Genomic DNA, 20,907 nt, shown 5'->3' with positions numbered 1-20,907 from the left:
AAATAAAAAGTTGTGAAAATGGCTCAAAAACTAGTCCGAGTTTCCCTAATCTTTATGATTAATATCTTAATGATGATTTCCAAATCTAATTCCGCTCCAAACTTATTGGCACAGTCATGCTCAAATACCACTATGTTCGCCAATAATAGCCAATTTCGAGCCAATCTCGATACACTATTCCGTTTACTCACCTCTAACGCTACCAACCCGACCGGCTTCCATCAAGCCGTGTCTGGCAGTGGAAACACCACAAACGAAGCCGTGTATGGCCAATTCCTCTGTCGCGGGGACCAAAATGTAAGCTCGTGTCAAGACTGTGTTACGACGGCCACTACCACTGACCTCCCTAAGACATATTGCCCTAACCGGAAAGATGCAATAATATGGTACGACGAGTGTATGGTTAGGTATTCCAACAAGTCATTTTTCGGTAGATTGGATACTACCCCTTCATGGCTTTATTGGAGCTCGCATAATATATCTGGCAACACGACTAGGTTTATGGACCTGTTGAGCAACATGTTGAACAACGAGATTGGGGTAAGAGCTGCAACCGGAGGTTCACAAAAGAAATTTGCAACGGCTTTTGTGAATTATACGAGTTTTGAGACGATTTATGGGTTGGGGCAGTGTACGCCGGACTTAAGCCCTAGCGATTGTAATACGTGCTTAGTTGGCGCTGCTGGCGGGTTTAGAGAGACTCAAGGTGGAAGACTGTTGCAACCTAGTTGTGTTGTTCGATACGAGGTTTATCCATTTTTTAACATGTCATCGTTACCATCACTATCACCACCACAGTCGCAACCACAACCACCATCACCAACACCGAATTCTAACGTCTCTAGTGGTAAGTCCAATTATTATTTTTATATATGTCTCCTCGAGCTCGTTACAACTTTTTAAAATTATACTTTGGTCAATTAAGCAACGACATATTGATTATAAGGTAATGTTTGATTTAAAATGCAGATCATACAAGTATTCATTAAACAAATTTTGTAAAAGAATACTTTGTTTAAAATTAGTCAAACCATTCATAGATAAAATAAATGTTCATAAGTCCAAAATTATATTTTCTTATATTATTTTTTAAACTCATTTACTAGTAAGTTCCTAGTCATAAAAAAGTCGTACTTAACCACCTAGGAATAGAAAATCAATTTATTTTTTCCTGCATTAGTAGGGAAGCATCCTAATAAATATTCATGAGAAAAAACTAATAAATTAATTATTTTTTGTAAATTAATTATTGTCTTAATTTATATAGGCTGGCAAACATCCCGTTCAAAAAAAAAAAAAAAAAAAAAGGCTGGCAAACATAAAATGATAATCCCTAGTAAAATTATCATGTCCCAAGTACAACAAACAAGTTCTATTTTGTCAAGGCTTAGCCCAAACCAAAGCCCAATAAAGTGAGCTGTTATTAGCCCAATATGCCAATATTATGTTTCTTAAATTCATGTATAGAGAACATTAACCCTATGCTTCGATATCTAGAAGTTTGTCGGATAATAAAAACTCCTTGATTAGAGTGAATTCTATTGATCAATATTTATAGGGTTACAATGAGAAACCTAATCATATTAGGTAACATAAGATATGTACAAATATCAATAAAGATAATCTTATACAAAATATATGTAACACCCTCAAATCTCCCTCTACGTAAATACTATATTTATACGTATACAAATACCGTAGAGATAGACTTGGGCGTATTAACGCCACGTGAAAACGTAAGGCTTAATTAATTACTCAAATTGCAGCGGAAAAATAACTAACTTTTATTAATAATATGAATCACCATAATAACTGTTTCAAAATAAACCAATAAAAACTTGTCCATACATAAATAAAATTAATTCCTATCTATGTGATCCCAATCCCGACTCTAGTATGCGCACGAACAAATTCACACCTGAAATCATGACTGCTTACCAAAATGGTAAACAAGGCGAACCAAAACAAAAGGGAAAACAAATTAGCAAAAACGCTAAGTACGTATAAGAGCAAGGCATGTAAATACTTTTATTAGGCAAACATGCTTTCAAAATAACCATTTAAATTTAAACCTGTCACGAGTCATTTTCCAAAAGTAAACTTTTCAAAAATAATTAAACCTTCCAAGGGTAGTAATATCCATCAATAAAAGCTTTCCAAACCAATAAATTTCCAATTTATAAACTTCTCAATTTTTGATATATTTCTAAACCAATTTTCCTCACCTAAGTGTGCACACCCCCCAAGCACGTTATACTATACTCGAGGAAAGACCAGATCATACAAAGCTTATGGTCTTACTTAACCAGTCCCGGGTAGAGGGACAATTAAAATATCAAATACTCGGGCTCATAATGAGCTACAAATTAATTAAACCAAGTGATTTATAAATTAAACATCTTTTATTAAATCGATCAACACTTTTAGAGATCAAACCTTCAAATCATAAAATTATATACTTTAACTTGTCATGAAAATTGTTAACTTAAATATTCATATACAACATTTATTCAAACAATCATTAAAACAAACATTATACAAAACACGCATTCAAAAATTGTATCAAGGACCTAGCCACCTATACGTACCTTGATCACGAGAACAAAAAGGTACGACTACTAAACTTGACCACGATCGAGAGACTCCTCCTACACAAATAAAATAACCTTAATTAATATAAGGTTAACAAAATAACACAAAACCAAAAACACCATTCTATTGTGCATGAACTACCTAAATATTAACCTTTATCAAAATAGTGCTATTAGTATCAAAGTGGTAAATAATTCATTAGCTTCTTAAAGGAATAATATTAGTAATAATAATCATAGTATAATAATCAAGAATAGTGGCAAAAAGAAGGGTGAAGGAAGGAACGTGACACTGCACCTTCCTTGATAGCAAATCACGACAGCAACGAGTGGCGGTGAGGTGGTGGTTGGCGGCAGTTGCGGTGGCAATGACGAGGTAGTTGTTTGGTGGCAGCAACTTGGTTGCGGGTTGTGGAGTTTATTTAAGCTAGATAGAGGAAGAAGAGGGCGTGATGAGATAGAGAGTAAAGAAGAGAATTTCTGATTTTTGGTGTGAATAAGTGGGAAGAATTAAGGGTCTATTTATAGTGTTGAGGGTGTAGAAAGGATAGAGCTTAAGGTGTGATATGATTACTATAAAATGTGATAAGTTTTTGGGGATGTTAAGGTACTTTAATCAAATTAAGTCTAGATTAATAGTTGGGTTAAAAGATAAGAAAGTTAAAATGGATATACATATGGTTGGGAGAAGGAAGATAAGAACAAAATGAGATAGAAGAAGAGGATTAGAAGTTAAGTTAAAAAATACTTTTTTTTTTTTTTGACAAGAAAGTTAAAATATACTTATTAACAAACTAAAATGATAAAATCATCCATTCTTAAAACCATCAGCAATTCACATTTCTTTTTTTTTTTAAATAAATGAAAATAATACTTAAATAAGTAATTAACAAAAATATAAATATTTTAGATAATATTAAAACTAAGTTAGTTGTAAATCATATTAGATATTAGCTTTAAAAAAACTCTTGAAATTGCTAGTATAAAATATAAACCGACCTTTAAAAGATAATTAAGCCTATATTATTAATTTAGAAATCCAAAAATAATTAATTATTTAATTGATTAAATACTTATATTTGGCGCCAAAATTTAAAATTCATTTTGGCTCCAAATTAAATAATTTAATAACTTTCCGAAATATTTTCTAAAAATTCAGGGTATTACAATATATCCTAAACCTAAGATGAGAATATTCTATGGATATTGTCTATCACACCCCCGCAGTCGGAGCGGGAGAAAATCGGATGCTCAGACTGGATCTGAATCACGCATCGAGCGGTAAGGATAATATGGTAACCCATGATCAAAAAGGAAGTAGTAGACATGTGCCGGTGATAACGATGAGAAGCAACAGCCACGACCTACGCAGAGTAGAGATAAGCACTGCTAGGCCGGAGGAGAAGGAGAAGAGCCGCACACAAACTTGGGCTAAGTTGCAGATCCAGAGAAGAAGAAGCTAAGGGATCAAACCATCATCGGGGAGAAGACACTACACTACTATGTGAAATCACAGTTGAAGAAAAACAAATAAAATTGCGCAAGAAAAAGATTAAATTCCACCGCTTGAAATTAATCAATTCTCAAAAGAGAAACCTAAGTAGCAAGAATCAATACTCCACAGAGATTCCAAGTGCTGCAAGTCACTGCAACAATAAGAGGAGCCAACTTGATAGCAAAAGAGATATGCAAAAGTTGACTTTATTCTGGTGTACCACCACCAAAACAAAATCTATGTGATTATGTGTAGAAAAACCAATGGGGCAATGTAAGAATCATTGTTGGTCATGAGGAGGTGGAAATAGAGTGCGGCACATGGAGTAGGTTGGTAGATATGGTTACTACCAGTAGTGGGAGGCGGTAATGTATGCGATTGCCACCAATGATGGAGGCGGCTTTCGCGGTTGCTACTATCGGTGGGATGCACAAGGCTACATAAAGATTCTAAAAAAAAAAAAATTGAGAAAGGGTAAAAAAAATTATATGTGTGTGTTTGCGGAAGTATAAAAAATTTGTGTATATCCTTCCAGTGGGTTTAATTTTCTAACCCACCGGCAGGGTGAGAATATTTTTATATGATCCCAAGATCTCACCTAAGCTCTGATACCATGTCAGATAATAAAAACTCCTTGATTAGAGTGATTTCTATTGATCAATATTTATAGAGTTACAATGAGAAACCTAATCATATTAGGTAACATAAGATATGTACAGATATCAATAAAGATATTCTTATACAAAATATATCCTAAACCTAAGATGAGAATATTCTATGGATATTGTCTATCAAAGTTTTCTATAGTTTACTGGTGCTACTATCTATTAATCTATCTTTGTTTTTACTTAATTTAAGTTTACTTCGATTTCAATGTTATCATTTTTTATTTTGGTTAAAACTAAGTGCTTCATTTGTTTTTTTAGTTGCTACGCTTCTTTTACCACGTGTTATAAATGTAACATGTTTTTAATGCAGGGAGCAAAATTTCAACAAAGGCGATTGTTGCCATTGTAGTTCCTATTGTGACCGTTACAGTGGCATTACTCGTTATAGTCATTTGTTGTAGCACCAAATACAAGAAAACAAAGACCTATGACTCTGTTGCTGCTGAAACTGGTAGACAAAAAAGAAACTTGTACTTCATATAATTATTTCGTCAATAATATGTATACTTTGCTGGTTAATTTATGATTTTTATGATGATGTTGAAGGTGATGATTTCACTACCGTCGAGTCCTTGCAATATGACTTAACAACGCTTCGATTAGCAACAAATAATTTTTCGGATGAGAAGAAATTGGGTGAAGGTGGATTTGGTGGTGTTTATAAGGTAAGCCAATCAACAATTGTCCTGATTATGTTAGTTTCTCTTAACCATTTCTAGCTGAAACTTATTACTCTCCTTTTACAAAGATAAAGAAACTTGTTATTAAGAATAGGTTTAGTTTATGATTGGATTCATGATTTGCGTTAATAAATTAGCTCAAGTGATGGAGAAGAAATAATATAACGAACACAACCATAAAAATAAGGTTTTTTGTTTTTTTTTTTTTTTTTCAACTAATTGGTGATAGAGTATAAATGAACTTAACCATCAATGTAAGCTTTTGGTTAAGTTGGTCATTTAATATGATATTATATCCAACGTGACATGATTAAGCTTAGCTTTTACATGGTTGATTTGGTCTTCTAACAATTTGAACCAAAAATAAATTATTTGCAAGCAATACCAAGGCGGCTTATCTGTAAAATAACAACTAATACTATTAGTTAACATTACATAGCTTGGTGGTAAAACACGCTATACTTATGATAATGATGCAAAATATTTCATGTTTTCGATAGGGTACATTACCAAACGGGCAACAAATAGCAGTGAAGAGGTTATCAATGAATTCTAGCCAAGGAATACAAGAATTCAAAAATGAGGTCTTATTAGTTGCCAAACTTCAGCACAGGAATTTGGTTAGGCTATTGGGATTTTGTTTTGAAGGGCAAGAAAAGTTACTAGTATATGAATATGTGCCTAACAAGAGCCTTGACAAGTATCTTCATGGTACATTTAGTTTCAAAACCTATATATTTCTGTTCAAATTAAAGTTAAACTTTAAGCAAGGTGATAACGTAACATCGATTACCATTAACCAAATGTTATGTACAGATTCTGGAAGTCATGGAATTCTTGACTGGGTTACGCGTTACAAAATTATAGGAGGCATAGCACGAGGAATGCTATATCTCCATCATGATTCTCAACTAAAAATTATACATCGAGATCTTAAGGCAAGTAATGTCTTGTTAGATGCCGATATGAATGCCAAAGTTTCAGACTTTGGCATGGCAAGAATTTTTGTAGTGGATCAAACCCAAGACAACACAAGCAGGGTTGTTGGAACATAGTGAGTACCAAATCGAGTATAATTCCTAATTTTTACTTACGTGTCATTGGAATATAGATTTAAAAAAACTAAATGCATATATATAGGTTAATGTTAGTAAAAAAAAATTGAAATTTTTATTTAATTTGTGGTTTTTTGTGCAGTGGATACATGTCACCTGAATATGCAATGCAAGGTCAATTCTCAAATAAATCAGATGTTTATAGTTTTGGCGTCTTACTCTTGGAAATTATTAGTGGCAAGAGAAACAATACATTTTATGAATCCGGAGAAGCTATGGACCTTTTAAGCTATGTAAGTACTTTAATATTTTCTTATTGATAGTTGGGAAAAAATATATGATATGAGTAGCATTTCACAAGAATCTATTCAATTTATGCAGGCATGGAAACAATGGAGAGATGGCATGCCTTTAGAATTCGTTGATTCAACGATAAGAGACTCGTGCTCATTGGACGAAGTTATGAGATGCATACACCTTGGGTTGATATGTGTTCAAGAATCACCGGATGATAGACCTTCAATGGCAACAGTAGTCCTTACGTTAGACAGCTACTCGGTCACTCTTCCGGTGCCTGAAGCTCCAGGTTTCGTCATAAAGAGTAGAGTTTCCAAGGAGATTGGTTCACAACAATTATCGAGCAAGTCAGCACATTGGTCTAGCAATGATGTCTCAATCACTGAACTTGAACCTAGATAAATAATAGATAATTGAAGAGAAATTTTATAACCTTTCATAGTGGGCTTCAAATCTTCAATTACTGTGAATTGAAGTTGGTAAACAACATATTATGTCTAATTGATGTTTAATAATGTTGTACCGCAAGTTGTGTTTAAATTTGTCTTGGTCATACTTTGAGCATTGATAGATGGTATACCCTGTTTATTTTCCAATAATATTACTACCTCCGTTACATATTATTTGCAACGATTAGACATTTTTTCTCTCTACTTTATGTTAAATCGTTGCAAATAATATGTAATGGAGGTAGTATTAATAATTAATAATAGTGACCCATATAATAAAGGAGAAACTCTTTTACCATAAATCTATAATAGTGACCCTAATTTTGATATAGTGACACTAATTAATATTTTTGTTAAACTTAGGTCTATAATAATGTGCTAACCAATGTTACATTAAATATGAGAGAGTGAGGGATAGCTCAAGTGGTTAGAGCTTTCCTCCCGGTTCCAGGAGATCTTGAGATCGATTCTCACCTCGCCCCTGTGGCTCTCTAAACAAAAAAAAAAAAAAAAAAAAAAAAAAAAAAAAAAAAAAAAACATTAAATATCGCTACGCTAATTTATAATGGCATTTATCATATTGGCCAATATATTAAAACTTTCATTATAACAAGCCCTAGGCTAAACCTTGATAAAAAATTTTGTTTATCAAATGACATTTTCATAAATAAGTTTCATTAAATTGTGTTTTTGATTAAAAAATATATTTTTACTGTTTGTGGGCCACAATAAAAAGTTGGACAGATTTTTTGGAGTTAACTATGTTAACTCACTGTATGTTATTATTCATCTTCTTCCTCCCATCTTTTTCTGAAATCTTCAACCGGCAGCACCACCATAGCCAGCATCTAGTCCACCACCATCACATCGACCAACATCCGAAACCCATCATAACCACCATCTGTCCGCGTTTCGCCGATCAAACCCACAAAAGCCTTCCTCTTCGTCTGCTTCCTCCCGTCGTCTTACACTTCTTCCCGTAGTCCTTCTCTTCTTCATCAAAAATGGCCACTTTGCGGCGAAACAAAAAGACACCCTACTAGAAAAAGTGTAAATTAGGGGCATATCAACCCCTTAGGGAAAGCCTTTCATTTGCGATAGCATTTTGAACTGCCATAGGTGGTGGTGCTGTGGAGAAAGAAGTGGTTTCTAGGTTTGGGACTTTGGGTTTCAAATTTCCACCATTGAAATTGAATATTGAAGGAGGAGAGAGAAAACAACAAAAGGTTGAAAGAGGAAAGAGAAAAAAAATATACCAAAAGCTTGAAGGATGAGAGAGAAAATAACACTTTATTAACCAAAAGTTTAATATAATATACATATACACCCCTTGATAAACAATTTTTGTTTATCAAAGTTATAAACTTGTATTTTCTCCATTATAACTAAATAAATAAAAACTCTTATGAACTTTCTTATAACACAATGACTTTTATATTAACATAAAATCTTTTTTTTTTAACATAGTTATGTTATATTATTATATTAATATAACGGCCTTTAAATTCAAGTAGCAGCATTTAATGAAGTTTCTACGAAGGTCATCCTTAAAATTACTATCATTATACTAATTTGTTATGTTTGATTTTATTTATATTATGTCAAAATTAATTATAAATGTTTTTTTCTAACTCTAAATGTCTTTATTTTTATTTTTTTATAATTAATTTATGAATTATTTGTTAATTTCGTTAATATTAAAACTGAAATTTGTGAATTGGTTAGAAAAATTATACAAAAATAGAAAATTATTTCAAAAGAAATTAATGAATTTTATAAATTAAATAAATGATTTATAATTAATTTTGAAACCAAAAAAAATAAATCAAAAGCAATTTGGCATCAGTTTTGGTTTTCAGTTTCATGTTTTTTTGAAAACCAAAAACCAAAAACAAGAAACAAGAAAAAGGTGTTTTCACTTTTCTGTTGTCAGTTTTCAAAATTATCATAATTTTAATAAGTTTATATAATTTTTGATTCATTATGGGACTCATATCATATACTTTTAGAAAACAAAAAACCAAAAAACATAAAACCACAATAATGCCAAACGAACCCTAAAATATTAGTGTAATGGTAGTAATTTATTTTAATGATGAATACCATAGAATCATAACATTTAAACATAGTGATTTTTAGAGAGATTATAGGAAAGTAAATCATCAATTCAACTCTATAAAATAGGATTCAACTGAAGGAAACAAATAATAATTAAAATGATAATGATTATCAAAATTATTTAAGGAAATACAACTCTACAAGGTAATGTACAACAAGCTCATGATATGCTATATTTGACTATGTGATTATTGTGATTGAGGATCATCATAGTGACGATAATTCAATTGTTCTTAATTTCTTTTTTAATTAATGTAAAAATATCTCCTAGTTTGATTAAAAGCACACCTATAAATGTGATACTTAGCATTCCAACAACTAACAAGAAGTTAAGTTGTTATTATGGACCCAAATCTTGTGATAAATTGCTCTAATAATAGTAAAGTATTGTGCTTGTTACTTGTCATCCCAACAACAACAAAAAATAAAAGATCATTCATAGATTTTATCAAACCCCTCTTTCTTCTTTCTGATTTAGGAGAAAATAAATAATTAAACGAGTTCTTTTGAATCAAAAACTAAAGAAAGAGGGGGAAAGCAAATAAATACCATAACCAAAATAATTGTTCAATTTTTTTTTTTGGTTTGTTTTTGTTTTTCTGCCTAAGCTCCAAAATTATGGTCATAGTATTCATGATTGTAAATTTGTGACATGCAATATTATATTCATTTTAATGGTCCTGGTGATAAGCATCATCAAGCTAGCAAGATGTTGCAGTACAAATGTGAATTGTCCTATCCATTAAAGGACAATTAAAACAAAGTGTTTTGTATCTCCTAAACAATTAACAAGAAGTTAAGTTGTTATTATGGACCCAAATCTTGTGATAAATGGCTCTAGTGTAATCTATCATCATAAAGAAGTTGTTCAGATATACTGTCAAAGAAATGTTGGAAGTAATGCCTTCTCAATATTTCATGGCAATCACAATAAGGAGTTCTCCTTCACCAATGTACTCTTAGAAATGTCTATGGTTCTTCTTATTAGCCATATTTTGCGCGTTCTCTTAAAACCTCTAAAACAGCCTAAAGTCATCTGTGATATTCTAGTAAGTTTATGTTCTATCGTATTTTTTAAAATTTAAAGAGGTAAGTCTTTTTATTTAAGGTTGTAACAAATGTATACATAAAAGAGATTTATTTTATTTATTTATTTATTTATTTATTTTTGTGAAACGTGGAAGAGATTTAATTGGTACTTCATATATTCTTAAATGGAAATGCAAATCAAACGTTAAAAAAATAAATTATGGTAAAAAATTATGCACATAAACATTGAGCAAATGAAAAATTAATAATTGATTTAAATTTATATAATTCATGCACATAAACTCTTTCTTAATTTGGCCGTCTTTTCAAATATGTACATCAATATATTATTCACAAATATATACATCATATCAATATATTCTTCTCAAATATATACATCAATCAGATTACTTAATATGCATATTATTTTAAATACTAAGTTTAAAAATTCATTCAAAATATTATTGTTCATTAAAGATATAATTGGTCAAAGTTTATATTATTAATTATTGTTATTTGACATTTGAATGTTATTTGAAAAAAAAAAATGGTGATGAACTTTGTGTTGGTGTATGTAGGCGGGCATAATTGTTGGACCTTCAGTACTAGGTCGGAGCAAAACCTTTGCAGATAATGTTATTCCAAAGGGCTCAAACTTTGTAATAGAAAATATAGGACTTCTTGGATTTGTGTTTTTCTTATTTATGACGGGGGTGAAAATGGACCTTTCTGTGGTTGGCAAGGCCGGAAAGAAGCAATGGGTGATTTCAATTGGAGCGATGATTATTGCTCATTTAATCATGTTTACATTTGATGTTTGCGTGAAACCCTACATCGACGATTCAGTGGTACGAAAAAACTCTTCTATCGGAGCTATTTCTTCATCTATTATAATCACAACATTCCCGAGTATTTATAGCATTCTAAAAGACATGCAAATTTTAAGATCGGAAATTGGGCGTATGGCACTTACAATGGTGATCATAAGCGATTTTATTGGGTTGGTTGATATTTTTTTATTTGAAGCGATGAAGCAAGGAGAATTTAGAGTCATTAACGCGTTATATTACATTTTGTCAACATCGTTGCTTTGTGCCTTGACATTTAATGGAATACCAATAGTAATGCGATGGATTAAAAGGAAAACTATAAATGGTAATCCGGTGGATCAAGAATATATAATTTCTACTTTGTTAGGAGTTTTTGTATATGCATTTATCTCTGATTTTTTTGGGGCTACAATTGGGGTTGCCACTTTTTGGCTTGGGTTAGCCATCCCCGACCGCCCGCCAGTAGGGGCAACCATCATTCAACAAACTGAGGTCATTGTGAATCACATTCTTATGCCCTTTGCGTATGCAACTATAGGGCTTAAAACGGATGTGTTTGCAATGACCGAGTATTGGTCTACCACAATTCCTGTGCTATCGTTGGCGGTTATGTCCATAGTTACAAAGGTTGTTTCAGTGGTTATAATGGCAAGATTTGTGGATATGTCATATAGAGACTCTCTAACTTTGAGTTTAATACTCGGTCTTAGAGGTCAAACCGAATTTCTTCTTTTCCATCACTGGTTCACCTTAAAGGTATGATTCTATAAATTTTGACTACTTTAGTTGTTACTTAGGTATGAATCTTCCTTATGTGCTTTATGGATTTAATTTTATGTGCAGATAGTGAAAACACCGTCTTTTTCATTACTGGTAATTTTAACAATTACATCAACAAGCATATCAAGTTTTATAATTAATTGCCTTTATGATCCAACAAAGCCATACATGACCAACAAGAAAAGAACCATACAACACACACCACAAGAGTCTAAACTTCGAATCTTAGCCTGCATTTACGACCAAGAAAGCATGACTAACATATTTAGCCTCTTGGACTTCACCAACCCAACAACAAGTAACCCATTTAAAATTTTTGCTATCTATTTCATCGAACTCTTTGGGCGAGCCGCCCCAATGTTCATCGACCACGTGAAGCAACGAAATGAGTATTGGGACCATAACAATGTGGCTGTCCATAATGCAATCAAGCTCTACGAAAAGGACCGTAAGAATTGCATTGATATGAACTTATTTACTTGTGTCACCCCAAATCGAACAATGTACCATGACATCTGTGAGAGGGCCTTGATGAACAAGACTGTTTTTATCATTTTACCCTTCCACAAGAAATATATTGAAGCTGGAAATGATTTATTAACTGAAATACTTAGGCCTGGGGTACAACATACTAATGCTAATACTTTTTCTCATGCACCATGTTCCGTGGGAATTTTAGCATGCAAGAAGGCAAAAGCGTGGGATATACATTCAACTCGAATTAACAACCAAAACACGCCGCGCCAATTTGTCATGCTGTTCCTTGGTGGATCGGATGCTCGTGAGGCCCTCATGTTGGCTAGCCGCATGGTGGAACATCCCGATGTGTCGTTAATTGTGATTCGATTCTTGGCAAATGAACAGGCCGGAGATATTTTACCGGAAAGGAAGATGGATGATGGAGTGGTAACTTGGTTTTGGGTTAAAAATGAGATGAATGAAAAAGTAGTTTACAAGGAAGTTGTTGTGAGTAATGGTTTTGAAACAGTTTCGGCTATACGATCTTTGAATGCTAGTGTTTCGAAGATAGATCTCTGGATTGTAGGGAGGAAAAACGGAATTAATCCAACTTTCCTGAATGGGTTATCAGATTGGAGTGAAAATCCAGAATTAGGATTAATTGGTGATTTTTTAGTATCGGCTAGTTTTGATGCCTTAGGATGTGTATTAGTTGTGCAACAACAAGTGTTAAGAGAATAACATGCTGTTCCTTGGGCTTGTTACTAGTTTAGAAATTGTTTTTTATGATGTTTCTTTATAAATACATTATATTTGGATGAAACCAAAAACATCTACTTTCATCATTGTTTATTTTTATATAAGAAGTCGAGAGGCAATCAACAAGTATTGAAATATACGCACTAATCAGCTCCTATTACATTAGAGATAGCGTGCAGCAGATCCATCCCCAACCCATGCTCGAGTGGAATACTCGATAGGGGAGAGATGAGCCATCACATATATTTACATGTGTCACTTCGCCTATTTAAAAACATGAACATAACAATTGAACAAAAGCTAGTTTCTATATAAAGAATAAATATCCCTAAGAATAAGGGTTTGTTCACTTCAGCTTAATTTCAGTTCAGCTACTAAGTTCCTTCTCTTATAAAATATTCATTCATTTCTATTCAGTTCATTTAAGTTCAATTCAGCTCCAATCAGATCAGTTCAGTTTAGCTTCAATCAGTTCAATAAATGTAAACAGACCATAATACCTCGGTACCACTACAAAAAAAAAAAAACACGCTATTTTTGTTGAATAGCTTCTGATGGCCTAGTAAAACCGTCATAAAGTACATAGTTTTCGATAGTTTTAAAAGTTGTCGGAATTTTCAGACAATTTTTCAAAGGGATTATTATTGAAAGAAGATCAATCCCTATTAGCAGTGTGATTGTTTTGGAATAATCGAAAGACAAGATTGTTTTTTTTTTATTACTTAGGCCACACCATGATTTAACCAAAAAAAAAAAAAAAAAAAAAAAAAAATAATAATAATAATAATAATAATAATAATAATAAATACGTGTAAACTGTAATGTGACATGCTTCACAAACTTGCAAAGATATGTTTTTTTACTTATGTACATTTATTCTTTTGGTGTAAATTAACGTTGTACACTCTAAACTTATTACCCGTATCATGTGTATATATATAGATGGTAATTGGACCAAATTGATGGATTTTGAACGTGAGCACATATTCTATGATGCCACCTTTTCTAAAAAAATAAGATGACACTCTGTATGATCTTATCAATCTATCTTCTCTTCATAATTCCTAAATCAACTTCCCTTCCATTATATTTGTATAACTTTTGCCCAAACACCACCTTCGCTCCCAACACCAATTATGCAACTAACCTCAACACCCTCCTCCACTCTCTCGCCTCCAACGTCGCCACCGACCCCACCGGCTTCTACACAACATCAGCCGGCAAAGGCACAACAGATGTGGTCTACGGCCTCTTTCTCTGCCGCGGTGACCAAAACGTCACCGCGTGCAGAGACTGTGTGAAAACCGCAACAACCACCGACTTACCACATACATACTGCCCCAACTCAAGGGTAGCAACAATATGGTATGACGAGTGTATGGTAAGGTACTCCAACGTGTCTATTTTTGGTAAACTTTCTATTGAACCTAAGGTGAGCATGATGAACTCCGAAAGAATAAACGGAAACCAAACCCGGTTCGGAGATTTTATGAAAAAAACAATGCATGAATCGGCGGTTGAGACCGCTAATAATCGGTCGGGGGTTAAGTTCACTGCGAAAGCGGTGAATTTCACTAGGTCAATTGCATTGTATGCGTTAGAACAGTGTACACCGGATTTGACTCCCAATGAATGCAGTCAATGCTTGACACGTGCGATCACGCAACTCTCGGTCATGCAAGGTTCAAGGGTGTTACAACCTAGTTGTAACGTTCGGTACGAAATCTATCCATTTTACAATAGTGCAGTTAATTACTCGGCGTCTTCGGTTCATAATAACTCGGTGCCGCCATTTGCTGAGACTGGTGAGTTAATTTATGTCATTTTTCCATAGAATAATTTTTAATTATGTTGCATTTTGAGTAATTTATACTCTGTATCATTGATTTGTCGCAAAGTCTTATATATGGCTTGTCATATGGTGAGATCATCCAATATATGGGTTACTTCATTAGTGTTAAAGGTGTTACTTAATCAGCATTAAAGGGTTAATTAATTTGTCAGTGTTATAAGAGTAGTTACTCGGTTAGTGTTACAGGGATTACTAGGTCAGTGTTATAGGGATTACTTTATTTTTTATAAGTGGTCAAACAGTATGGTCAGCCACATACAAAACGGATAGTTAATTGGCTATTGTCGTTATCGTATTTATCAATTACGAGTAAGTGGAATTACAACATTTTAATTCTTCACCTCCTTAGCTTCTCCGGTTTCCATGCTCAACAACTTCCCAAAATACAATTTTTCCAATAACACCGCTTAGCATCTTCTTTAAATACCCAATTTCAAACACTTTAAATTTGGTAAATTAATATCATGGCAATCATTATGGTAATTAACAAATTAGATAGGTGCAAAAATAATTCATCTATATCACTAAATATTCAACTCCCATCTTGTTTTTTATTTGTTGTTTCTGATGTATTATACGGCGTTAATGACTTGATATTTGACATCTTTCCCTTTAGTGCGTGGCCGATTGTACAAAGGTAGCACTACTGTACTTTTTTTTTTCGATCTTGCTAACGAGCGCCCCAAGGCGTTAGATAAGGATAAATTATATTGATTGAAATGGTATTAAGTTAGGAATTCATGACAAAATCACGCGTCATTCGGTGCAATTAATGTTAATTTTACTCTAATATTTGCATTTTAATTCTCTTATCCAACGCCCCGGGAACGCTCATTAGCTTTTGCCTTTTTTTTTTTATCATGAAAAGTTATTATTGTGTTATGAGATTTAAGATTTACTCGCATTATTTAAATGATATAAGTTATTTTATCTTTATTGCGTATAAAAAATATATTTATATGTGTAAAGGCTTTTTCTTACATTATGTTTAGAGCACATAAACATCAGGAACGAGATTGGTTTGAGCATTTTCAAAAATATAAGCGTAAAAATTAATTTGGAGTATAAAAAATTAAAAATAGTGTAAAAAAAAATTTCTATATTACATTGGCCGTCTTATAAATCTTTGTTTTCACATCAACATTCCCTCGGTCGTTCTAATCCTTCTTGTTTTTTCCGTTTAAATCTTATTGTGGTAAAATACAAAAAAATTAAATAAATAAAAAAATTCGGAGTCATATTTTTAATTTTTATTTCAACAGTGGGATAGTCAATTTGACAAATCTTCTTCAAGCGGTTATTGTGGTGTTCTCGTACGATATTGTTTAATAATTTGGGCCTTTGCTGAATTAGAGGGGTCAAGGTTTGTTGGACTAGCGTGCAACAGCAATTAATTTGTTATGTGTTGTTGGCAATTAGTATGGTTTATGGTCAACACACGTTGTTTCTTTGTGCAACCTTATCTTTGGTCAAAATATGGATACTAAGCAACATCAATGACAAGCTAATTGTCAAACTAGCTTGACATGTCACGTAAGTTTTTAAAGTAATCATCTTTCTAGCTAGTTTGGGCCCTAAAGATTAGCTATTAACTTACTATTTAAATTATTAATTATTCGATTGTTTTCATCTTAATTACTAATTTACTTTTAGTATTTTCTTTTTGGCAAATTTTTCAAGCAAATTAGCTTAGCAAGGGTTATTTGCTTGGCCAAGCTAAAGCTAGTAGCTATAAACTATATAAAATTACAAGCAAATCCCTAATTACAAACATTGGGGAAGAAAAAGAAAAACTAAAAAAAAAAAAATATCCGCCTTAAATATTTCCCAAATATCTATTCTAATTGACACAAATAAAAATGTGATGTTCTTAAGGATATGAAGAGCATATTTGATTGAAAGAAGAAATATGAGCTACAAGAAACACTAAGTTTGATAAATATTTTAATTGTTAACCGTTAATTATCTACATACATCATTTTTTTACTGTAAAAGTCAGATGAAGAGCAACGTTGACTGGATGATGCCAAATAAAAGTCCATGATGGGCCCCACTTCGTTGATCCCAAGTCGCAAAGCAAACATTACGGAGAATATACTTTATGTTAATCATTTTTATACGCGGACCAACAATAACACAAATATGTCTTCGTGTCATCGTACTGCTTGTCGCCGTATCGTATAGACTAGTAAACTAACTAAGCTGAATTGAACTGAAGTGAAATGATTGGAACTGAACTGAATATAGATGAAATGAATATTTTATGAGAGAATAAAATTAGGAGCTGAACTGAAATGAACTAATTGGAGCTAAAGTGAACTGAACTGAAATTAAGCTGAAGTGAACAGGACCTACCTCCGTTTTATAATTTTTGCAACGATTAGAACTTTTTTTTCTCTCTATTTTATGTCAAATCGTTGCAAATAATATGAATCGGAGGTAGTATATAATATTCCCTTTAATACTTATTTTATACAAAAATATTTGGTACGAACTAGAACTCTTTTTTTTTTTTTTTTTTTTGGGGGGGGGGGGTAACATTGAACTTCTATTGTATTTTCCATTTAATACCAAAATATTCGATATTGGTTATAAAAAAAATTATTCGATATTGGTCCAAAAATGTGCTTAGTTGGTTTCCCTCCGTCCCTAAATTACATTCCTGTTTTCCTCTATTATGTGAGGAATAAATGCTAGAAATAAAAATGTAATTTAGGGACGGAGGGAGTACTAAATTACTGATTTTAAAATTAAAGCAACCAATTGGCCATTGCCACCTATTTGTTATGTGTATATATACCGTCTCACATTAATTTATTTCAAGGTTTATATAAATTAGCACTTCTCATGGAAACATGTAAGACATTACTCTTATCCTAACATTGAAGGAGTTTCATAATTTTGCTACATACAAGTGTATAATTTAACACTAGAAGTACACTATGTATGTATGCAAATTTCAAACACTAAAACTTTTGGTTAAATTAATTCTTCGATAATTCTAATAGTGGAATTAAATTTGATGCAGGAAAAAAGAAGAAATCATCAAACAAGATGATGATAATTATTGTTGCAATATTAGTTGCAATACCATTGAAAGTAATTGCAATAACCTACTGTTTTCTGAAAAAGAGATCTAAGAATTATCATCATTCCGTACCCATCGAATGTAGTAAGATGATAATACAAGTTTTATGTTTGAGTTCATCATCCATTAATACATATTCTACACTACTTAATTTTGTAATTATTTTATTTCATGGTTTTTTAAGGTGGAGATTTTACAATAGCTGATTCCTTACAGTATAATCTCCGTACACTTCAATCTGCTACAAACAATTTTTCCGATGAGAATAAATTAGGTGAAGGCGGATTTGGGGGAGTATATAAGGTAATGGTATTTTTTTAAAATTTTATCTTACATACTCTTTCTGTTCTTAAATAAAAGTTTTGTTAAACTTTTGCATTTGTTTAACGGTAAGTGCAATGGATACAAACAAAAAGTAATACGAGTATTGTGTTTAGTTGGTAAAAAAATGAAAAACATAGAGAAAAAAATTAAAGTGGGGTTTGATTGATTTAAAAAATTATGACAAAAATAAATAAATTTAATTTAGAGGAATTCAATTATTTAAAATATAATAACAAAACAAAATTTGGTTGGCAAATAAAAATTGAGAGAGCGAAGAAACAAACTTTAATTTAATGTCAATTTTATGTAAAATGGAGTTATGTTACTTGGAAGCTTTAATTTAGTGCCATTTTATATAATTTAATAGTACTATTATTCTGTGTAATGCATGCATTGCTCCTATGGATTTAATGCAACATTATTTATTCCTAAAAATAAATAATAAAAAAAAAAAATACAACCACATTACTTACAATCACAATCACTCTAAACATTTATCCCAGGGAATATTGTCAAATGGGAAAGAAATAGCAGTGAAGAGGTTGTCCAAAAGTTCTGATCAAGGTGTAGAAGAATTCAAGAGTGAAGTATTGTTGGCAGCAAAGCTTCAACATAGAAATTTGGTGAGGTTATTGGGATTTTGCTTAGCAGGAGAAGAAAAGTTGCTTGTTTATGAATACATCCCCAACAAGAGTCTTGACCATTTCCTTTTTGGTACTAATAATTAATACCAATAGCTAAAAATTCATGTAATAAATAAATTTTTATGTTACCACGATATGATCGATTCTATTGGACTAATTTTTCAGTGTATATGATGTCTTGTAATCTACAGATCCAGTGAAACGAGAACAACTAAATTGGGAAAGAAGATACAAAATTATAAGAGGGGTAGCTCGAGGGATGCTTTATCTCCACCAGGATTCTCGACTTAGAATTATACATCGCGACCTTAAGGTGAGTAATGTTTTGTTGGACAAAGATTTGAACCCAAAAGTTTCAGATTTTGGCATGGCAAGGATATTTGGTGTGGATCAATCCCAAGGAAATACAAGTCGAGTTGTGGGAACCTAGTAAGTATAGCTTTAGTTTTTATTTCATCTTATGGAAAACTTTAATTTATAAATAAAAAATATATATATATAAAAAAAAAAATACATTTACCATGGTATGTATATCAGTACACATATATGAATGTAATGCACCTTTTTTTTTTGGCAGTGGTTATATGTCACCCGAGTATGCAATGCATGGACAATTTTCTGTTAAGTCTGATGTGTATAGTTTTGGCGTGCTAGTTTTAGAAATTTTAAGTGGCAAAAGGAATAGTAGCTTCTACCAATCAGGCTATGCCGAGGACCTTCTAAGCTATGTAAGAGCCTTACTTTTTTTTGCTTCTTAGCCTACAAAAAGAAGGGAAACAATGAATATATAAGTATACAACCAAATGAATTATTTATTATGTAGGCATGGAAGAAATGGAGAGATGGCACGCCATTGGAGATTGTGGATGAAACCGTAAGGAACTCGTGCTCAATACACGAAGTCATGAGATGTATGCATCTTGGCATGTTATGTGTTCAAGAGTGTACTGATGATAGACCTACAATGGCAACATCGATGCTCATGTTAGACAGTCACTCAATTACTCTTCCAATGCCAAAACAGCCGGCTTTCTTTATCAAAAGCTATATCAGAAGTAAAAATTGTGATGAATTGACGAGCAACTCTACGCCTTGGTCAATGAATGAATTGTCGGTGACTGAAGCTGAAGCTAGATAGCTACAATAAGCCATGCATGTGTTAGAACACAAACACTTTTTGATGTTTAAGATGTTTTCTAAGATTTCTTATCAAGTTTTTTAGGATCTATATCTTATTATTAGGTCATTATTAATCAAGTGGTCATTGAGAAAACAATATGATTATTCCAAATAAAACAAGTAAACGATCAAAAATATGAGAATAAGAGCTTCAATTCCTACTCAATGTTAACATGCTTTAGTGTTGTATATATGTATTGTGCATTTGTGCACAATTTAATTATAGCTATTGTGTTGCTTCTTATTTTAAATGACCACCAGTACTGCATTTCTTGCTCTAAACGAATAAATCTATCTTTGTCGGATCACACGTATGCCCACCTTGGCAATTTGGATGTTGAAGGCATCAATAAATCAATTGATCTATGTTTTCATTGTTTCTAATACGCTAGATTATTTTAATTAATATTTCTCTCAAATCTAGATATTGTTTTATTGATACGTGTGCTCACAAAGCCAGTATTCACTTAGCGCGCCAGGCTTGCATATTTGCAGCTACCAAAAAAAAAGTGTACATCGATCACAATCCAATGCTAATACGTTTGGACTATGACGTCTTGAATACATACATTGAAATATCTAGCAGTTAAGTATAGTTAATCATACCAAT

At 32.3% G+C, this 20,907-nt stretch overlaps 1 protein-coding gene across 1 annotated transcript; it reads left to right on the top strand.

The window, feature by feature from the left end:
• Positions 1-18: 18 nt before the first annotated feature.
• LOC145637318 (uncharacterized) lies at positions 19-20,256 on the top strand. The gene is made up of 16 exons (XM_081688780.1): positions 19-847; positions 5,065-5,205; positions 5,301-5,419; positions 5,935-6,145; positions 6,206-6,488; positions 6,632-6,782; positions 6,871-7,185; positions 10,961-11,968; positions 12,056-13,156; positions 14,229-15,015; positions 18,091-18,234; positions 18,335-18,453; positions 18,978-19,188; positions 19,310-19,547; positions 19,696-19,846; positions 19,942-20,256. The coding sequence occupies exons 1-16, from the start codon at positions 19-21 to the stop codon at positions 20,254-20,256; spliced, it is 6,123 nt and encodes a 2,040-aa protein (XP_081544906.1).
• Positions 20,257-20,907: the final 651 nt, after the last annotated feature.

This window comes from Chenopodium album, chromosome 6 (genome assembly GCF_948465745.1).
Source record: "Chenopodium album chromosome 6, dcCheAlbu1.1, whole genome shotgun sequence".
NCBI classification, from domain to species: Eukaryota; Viridiplantae; Streptophyta; class Magnoliopsida; order Caryophyllales; family Amaranthaceae; genus Chenopodium; species Chenopodium album.
This window is presented reverse-complemented; position numbering and strand designations above follow the sequence as displayed.

Excerpts from the sequence above, each read along its gene's own strand:
- LOC145637318 (XM_081688780.1), top strand. The coding sequence starts at position 19 with ATGGCTCAAAAACTAGTCCGAGTTTCCCTAATCTTTATGATTAATATC. Across the intron at positions 848-5,064 it reads GAATTCTAACGTCTCTAGTG|GGAGCAAAATTTCAACAAAG; the intron begins GTAAGTCCAATT and ends TTTTTAATGCAG. Across the intron at positions 18,235-18,334 it reads TTCCGTACCCATCGAATGTA|GTGGAGATTTTACAATAGCT; the intron begins GTAAGATGATAA and ends TGGTTTTTTAAG.